Raw genomic sequence first — 7,909 nt, forward strand, 5'->3', positions numbered from 1 at the left:
TGTGTGTGTGTGTGTGTGTGTGTGTGTGTGTGTGTGTGTGTTGGCGTCAGCTTTGAGATTTAAGTTTGTGTTTACCCATGACACCGAGAGAGCATATGTAGTGTGTTTGTGTATTTTGTGTGTGTGTCTGTGCCCATGTGTGCATGCGGTGTCTGTGTATGTGCTTGTATGATGTATATGTTTAAGGTAAATGAGTGTGTTTGTTTTTGGAGCTTTTCAGAGAGATCCTCTTTCATATAAATGAGAACACACTGTCAGGGCCTTCCAAAACTTTGTCCATGCATGTAAGAGCGCACACACCATGTTCACCACAAACACTTAAATGACAAACAAAAAAAACCCTCTCCATGTTCTCAAGAGTTTGTCTATGCCAGTGGTCTGTGTGTGTGCGTCTTGTTCTCCATCCTCATATGCATGCAGGCGAATAATCAGATTTTTGTGGGTTTTCCATTTTTCTCACACACACAGTGCTTTGTGTTATTTTTGCCCTCTTTCATTATACTTAAATCAACATCCAACCAATTTCTGGTGGATTGAACAGAACACACACAGTCACACATACACACACATGCATGTCCAGTTTTAATTCATTCATGCTGCCTCACATCCCATCATTAATAAGACATTTAAGTGAAGGCTGGAATAGCAATACCAAAACAGAATGAAAGAATACAGTTATTTTATGGTGTTGTTTTAGTATTATTAGGCTGAATTTAATCCATTCACTCATGCAGGAGTGGGCCTGTCGATCCATTAAGTGTTGCTTTAAAAGCTTAAAACCGCTGACATGTTTAATATATATTTTAGTCCATTTTTTCCCCTGGGACATCCACAGTGTGATGAAAAGGTTTCTTTAATGGCAGTCATCCATAACGCAGCTGCTAACCATTTCTCATAGAATCTCAGCAGGTACCGCTACTGTACAGAAGAGTTGAAAACTATAAATGTTGCATTGCAAAAATGAAAGTTTAAAACACTTGCATTTGCTGTTTTTTAATGCACAATTTAATGAGGAATTAGTGTTACTTTTAGGGACACACATGTTAATTTGATTTATTAGGGTATAAAACTGAAATGTTGTTTTAGCCAATGGGAAGGTATTGATGTGACAATTGTTTCTTCTATACAACACATTTAAAATTAGTAAACAAACGGAAGGAAGAAAACATCTTGAAGGGTAGTTTACATTTATCTTGCTTCACATTCACACTGAATGCATCTAAAACACAACACAATTCTAACATGCTGATGTTTAGCAGGTCATTATGATCATCCTAATTTACTGTGTTAGTATACTAACATTTGCTTATTCACACTAAACAAAGTACGGCTGAGGCTGATGGGAATTGTATTCATTTTGCAGGTATTTGATCTGGCAGTATTGGAAAATATAAAATTTGTACCTGATGATGTCCGTGAATGAAAAGTGACAAAATCGCCAAAGTTCTTAAAATTCATCCTGAGGGGGACTTAAGTGTCTGCACCAGATTTCATAGCAACCCATGTAGTAGTTGTTGAAATATTTCAGTTTGAAAGTTATTGACCAACCAACAGACATTGCTTTCCCTAGAGCCGCTACATCATATTTACCTTCATAAAAAACTAACTACAGAAACAATGTTATTCCTATATAGTATAGTGTATAGTGCTGTTGTATTGTTTACTAACCAATAAGGCAAACATTTCAAAACAGCATTTATACTTACATTAAATGCTCAAGAGTTAAACATGAAAAACTTGAACCCTTATCATACTGAATTCTTCAGTGAACACGTGCTGTTTTGTGGCGTCAGCTTGTCTAATTAGTTTTCTAACATCCCCCAAGTATTGCCTAAACTACTAAACAAAAAAATGCCAAAGGAGAACATTGTGTCTCCTGATGTAAAGATTGCTGCCAGCTATGATTAACTGCAACACTGTATTACTGAGTGAGAGTGGATAAATCAGCAGTTATTTAGCGGTCTGCAGTCCGCAGTCGGGCTGGGTCGGGGTTTGGAGATCTCCGTTCATCCAGGTGTTTGAGGAGAAGGACAGATTCCCGCCAAGCCACTTTGACTGCCAGCTTCTTACTGGAAAACATCTGATGCTGAAGATGCCAAAATCAACTGACCACAGATCAGTCTGACCACTTTATCCTCAGCTAGTTGCTAACAGCGTGCTGATTAAAACTGATTGACCGCAGTTCCGGGGAACAACAGGTCAGCCGCTTGTTGACTGACCTGACAGAAGCTGCAAAAGAAAGAAAGGATATGAGACGCTGGCTGTGGATTATGTTAATAATGGACATGTTATACAGTGTTTGACTTTATTTAAATGTGAGTAAGTGACGTGTACTAGGATCTCTGCCCTCGCCTTACAGGTGGAATTTCACTTAGGAAAATAGCTGGTGTTGTTGTGGTCTTGGGCTAGTTGTAAAAGAAGCAAAATTTGTAACCAGAGAGTCACTCATTTTGGGTTTTAGGCTGACTGAAACATCTGGAGGGAATGGTTAAATGGGAAATACTCTCTACAGGTCACTTCCAGGTCTTCCCAAGTAACCAATATGGTTAAAATTAACTGTTTCCAAGAATATTTAATCATAGCAGAGATAAACTTTGGATTCATTAAGTTGGATGCATATGGATTAAAAACTTTTACTTGTCCGAAATAGCTTGGTGTTTGTTTGCAGAAAGCAACTTGCATATAAAACGGTGGCCGGAAAACAACACCCTAAAACTAAGCCATCCAGAGATTAAATATTTTGCTAAGCAGCTGTCTGTGTCTCACTGACTCCCAGGTATGAGACTCTGGCAGTGGCTACAGAGGCAGAGAGTCGACAGGATCCTGATCTGCCCCTCAAGACTGGAGGCAAAAGGCTGACGGTGAGTCCTAAACACAGCAGCTACCAGAGATAAATTGACAATGTTTGTAAGTAAGATCTAGGTCGGCCCCCTCTTAGTTGGTTAGTCGACTAATCAGTCGTTTTAGTCTTAATTCTACAAAGATTTCTTTAGTTGATTAGTCACCTTTTATGCATTTTTCATGCTAAATGACTTATTTCCAATAAATGTAAACACTAGATTTTAAATTGCACGTTGGCATGGTTCTTTGTGGAGAAACTTAGTTTTACAGATCAAACCACGTGAGTGTTAGTTGACAGCCTGAGAAAGATTCTGTTGGTTTTTAACATTAATGCTAGCCTGACGTGGTCATACTCAGATTCTAGTCAGAATGTGCAAACATCCTGACCTCGAATGTTGTGGGCGGGACTAAATTCGGCTGGCATAGACACGTTGTAGTATATACAGTTGAATGATATGTTCCTCTCAGGCCAAGATGGTCGACAATGGGTAAGCAAGCCCCAAGAGGCCTACTGTAAAGTGCAAGTTCAACTGCACATACTATAACAGATATTTAATAATGCAATTAATAAGAACTGCAAACAGCAGTTAGTTTTAACGATAAGATTGAAATACTTAACAAAAGAGATGATTCCAGTGACTTCATAAACATTCTGTGTAGCGTACTCAGAGTGTACATCATGCTTTTTGTTTTGAAATTGAAGAAAAGTGTTTTTATGCTGTAACTGTGTGTGTTCTCCTCCAGCCTGACTGGTCGTTTGTCCTGGGAGAACAGGCCCTGGACCTCTGTGTGCCCTCCCTCTCCCACTACTCCTCCTTCATCTTCATTCTGGGTGAGAGGAACCTCTACTGTCTCCGTGACAGCGGCCAGATCCGCTTCATGAAGAAGTTGGAGTTCAACCCCAGCTCCTTTCTGCCCTACGCCTCAGGTAAACCATGAGATTGAACCTTTAAAATATGGCTTAAAGGGGCCCTGCCATGCGTATTTCATTACTTTGTGGTAATGTCTGACGTTCTATAGACTCTGTAACATTCTTTTGTGGAAAAAATGCATTGGCTATCTTGTTTCAAGCCATTCTAGCGTTTTATAGAAAACCTGTGGAAAGACTCAATTTGTTCCAGTTCTCATTAATATTCAATGAGCTTAGCTGCTTGACTCTGATTGGCTAACAGCTATCCAATGAGAGCTTGGGTATCAGTATCCTTTACTCGGCTGACTGGGCAAGCTCTTGAATAGTAATGAGCTCAGGCAACATGATGGTAGCAGTTCATTTTCACATTCACCACATTACACAAACACATATTGACCTAACATATTTCAAAAAATGCAGGTAAAAACGGTTTTGTGTGGCAGGGCACCTTTAGTAGTGCAGTGAGATAAACCTAATCTATAATGGGATATTTCAGCAGTCCTCATGTCATGTCTTTTTGTCTAACGAGAGCTCTTCTCCTGCACACCTGACCGGTTAAGGAGTCAATACAGATTGGCTGAGCAGTAGAAAGAATACACCAGGTCCTTAACTGGATGTGTAAGAATAAAGATTGAACCAAAACTTATAAAACACAGAAATTGAAGGGGAAGGGAAGCACACGTTAAAGAATTTTAAAGAGGAAATGAAATCCATCTTGTCTCCTTTTGAGTCCAAAATTAGAATCTTAAAGACAGTAATTAGTTTGGAGGCACAGCGTTTTAGTGTAAGTACCACTATTCAGAAAGAGAACAGGAGATCAAAGGTCATAGGGCTTGTTCAATCGTGCTCAAGTAGATTGCTAACACTAATTAGACTTTAGCATTTGGCAGCTAATCGGAAATCATCAAAGATGAATTGGAATTGAAAATAAAGAAATAGGCAAGAGAACTTGCTTTTCTTGAAGGACTTGGATACATGACATTTTGCAGAGAACTGAGCACAGCCGCTGCGGGATTATATTGACAAATTTAGCCAATGCAGCACTGATGTTTTCAACCTGGAGTAAAGTAAAGGCCAGCAACACATCATGCACAACGCACCAGTGCACCTGCCGCAACCAAACTACTGAGACTAAGTGAACAAATACACAGAAACAAAGTATTCTGAGCAGTGGCCCAGTGCCACACGACTGGCTGTGCAGGAAGCTGCTTTTGGCAGAACATAATGGAATTACTGGAGTAGCTCTGCCTGTATGCATTAAAAGAAAAACTCAACAGACACTGTAGTACATAAACATATGGTGCAAGATGAATGGATTTTACATATATGTATTGAGCGGTATGATACATAGTATATTGTTGCTGTCCAGTGAATACCGTGAATGTCCATATTTGATGATTTTCAAAGAAACTGATTTACTGGTTTGGCTTAAATAAAACTCCAAACAACAATACACTCTTTAAATAAAGCTTAAAACAAGACTGTGTTACTTGTAAAAAGTAACATTGTGCAGATACACAATTACGTTGTCGAAACATGATAAAGGTCACTTTAAGCCCAAAATGAGGCCCAAAGTTCATGTCCAAACTGCAGCGAAGATGAGACAAAGCGAGAAAGAAAATGCTTTCTTAGTAACAATTGTTTGAGATATCAAACCAGGTAGTGTGTGACCAAATTTGTCATTTTGGTCACGTTCACGTACAAACCAGTTTTGGAGTACACAGGTTCATGCAGTAGCAGGTAATTTACCCTTGATGAACATGCACAGCACAACACGGCTATAGACCTGCAATGGGTTCCAGACTTGAACACCTCTCCATGTCTTCACCTTTGATAGGAGAAGAGAGGGATTATGTATAATGTGATAATTCTGTAGCTATAGCTACTCAGTTTCATCGCATCTGGCTACTGCATGCTATACACACACAATGATTTGATTTAGTCTGTTATGATTATCCTACTGTACCAATAGGTCTTGAGATGGTCTCCAGTTTCTCAGAAAACGTAGACGTGAGAACAAGCACAAATGCATACTAACACTCAAATACTGTTGTACTGTGATCTGCATGGTCTACACCCTCGTTGTTAAAGGAGGGTTACCCCTGTTTTCCACCGGGCGCATCTGTGCTGTGTTCCGGAGGCGCCGCAGGTCTCCCCCAATTATCGTATATGTCTCCTCTACAACAGTTTGTCTTTATGCTCACTTGATTTACCCTGGCATCTAAGGACTAAAACCTTAAAGTTGTTTTTTTACCAAAGAGAAGGAGGTATATGGTATAACCCTTGTGCGACCTGATTCTTATCACCACATGCAAAACTAATTACCCAGATATGGTTAGCCCTCCAGAGTGATGCTTAAATACAGTAGAGTAAAAGTTGTGTGCATAGCCTTTTGAGCATGGAGCAATAAACAACCTTTTTATGAGTGTTCGTTACAGCAACAAAAATGTTCCTGTCTGGTTCACTTTATGCAACAATGTACCATAGAACCATTCTTTGGAGAGTATTACACTTGATCTGGATAGAGAGCTGACAGGCGGAAAGAGAAAATGAAAGACGGATGTGAACGAAAGCACAACATAGATTGGAGGAAGCATCCAGAAGGGGTGAATGGATGGAAATGGTCGAGCTGACATTTTAAAAGTACTGTAGTAAAGCTTTCAAAGTTCCCTTCACTATCTGGTCCAGATATTATTATTTAGATTATTTCAATTATTCTTGGAAATTGGCTATAAATTCAATGCATGATGGGCCAATGAAAAACAAAAGTACCTTTTATTGGGACAGACTCCTGTCAACAATCACAACCCACAAAATTTCCCACATGGTTGGAAGACGGCAGCTCCCTGGATCGGAGTGCTGCTGCACTCCTCTGTGTCCATGTGGGATCTTTGGTTTATTGTTAACAGGCTGACATTTGAAGTGACACTGTGACTGTCAGCTGCCCATTCTGAAATTGTTCTTTTTATAGTGCAAGTGCATTTAGTGGATCTCCGCACAACCCATGCTATTGAGTGTCGTGCAGAAGAGGATAGACAACAGTGATCTCCTGAGTGCTTCCTTATGGATTCCTTCTGGCCTTCAGCCTCACAGCAGTCTCTGCTGGACCACTGCCCTCACTCTTCCTGTCTACCTCCCTGTCTGTCTATTTCTTAGTCGGATAACTTTATTGGCTGGACGTCTAGCCAGAAACACTGTAGTTCAGCTCTTGAATTGATTCAATCCACAATGATATGCCAAAACTCTTGGTTTGGATAAGATTATCTGATCCCTACTTCTTGAATCTCTATAAACTCACTGGAGGATACCATGTACTATGGCCTTCACAGTCTACACCTGTGGGATATTTGAGGGTGAAGTCTAAACCTTGTCTCCAACACCATGGTCAAAACTAAGGAAAATTTAAACAAAGAGAGTGAACAGTTGTTCTTTTGTGTGACAGTTTGTATTTAAAAAGAAAAAAAACTGCAGCAAAGAATCGTAGCGACCGTGAAGAATTCTAAAATGACAAAACAATGACTAATGTATGCCGGTCCCAAACCATTAAGACTCTTGACCGAGTAAAATAACTTTGAGTTTTCAGCTGTACCTGGCTGCAATCGGACCAGGGATGTTGCTTCTTAGAAAACTTTTCTCCTTCAAGGAATGATAACAGACACATTGGGGAGAGGATAGAAGAAAGAGAGTGATGAGGAAAAGGCAGAAAGACAGGAGAAGTTGAAAGGAAGAGTGAAACTTTGGGCAGATGGTTGGAAAATAAAAAGGAGGATTAAGGAGATGGGTGGAAAAAGGCAGGCAGGAATAGAGAGGAAGTGCTGATAAGTGAGGAAACAAGTGAGCTGGAAGAGTAAAGGACAGTAAAATGGGAGCTGATGTTTGGCTTCGAGATGACGCAGAGCGTAGATTGGACCTTTCTAATTAGGTTGTTATTATAATGCTGATGCTTTGATAGAAGGTGTGTGTTTTGCTTTGATGTGGCACCAACACACACTGTGTCATTTTGACCCCTGCGCTGTACCACCCTGCTGACCGCTGTTACTATATTATAAGTTGTGTATTCAACTTTGCGTGAGTGAGGCGTGTTTGTTTTGCGTGTGGTCGTCACCTCAGATCTCTCTAGGTGGTAACTGCACCATTTGTGGGATTGTGTGTGTGTGT

The 7,909-nt window shown here is 40.1% G+C and overlaps 1 protein-coding gene across 1 annotated transcript in view; it reads left to right on the plus strand.

The window, feature by feature from the left end:
• The window catches only part of bbs9 (Bardet-Biedl syndrome 9), a 186,087-nt gene that overhangs the window by 16,819 nt on the left and 161,359 nt on the right, over positions 1-7,909 (plus strand). The window contains 2 exon segments of the mRNA XM_032517504.1: positions 2,777-2,861; positions 3,586-3,769. Coding sequence (XP_032373395.1) covers positions 2,777-2,861; positions 3,586-3,769 — 269 coding nt within the window.

This window comes from Etheostoma spectabile, chromosome 6 (genome assembly GCF_008692095.1).
Source record: "Etheostoma spectabile isolate EspeVRDwgs_2016 chromosome 6, UIUC_Espe_1.0, whole genome shotgun sequence".
Taxonomy (NCBI): domain Eukaryota; kingdom Metazoa; phylum Chordata; class Actinopteri; order Perciformes; family Percidae; genus Etheostoma; species Etheostoma spectabile.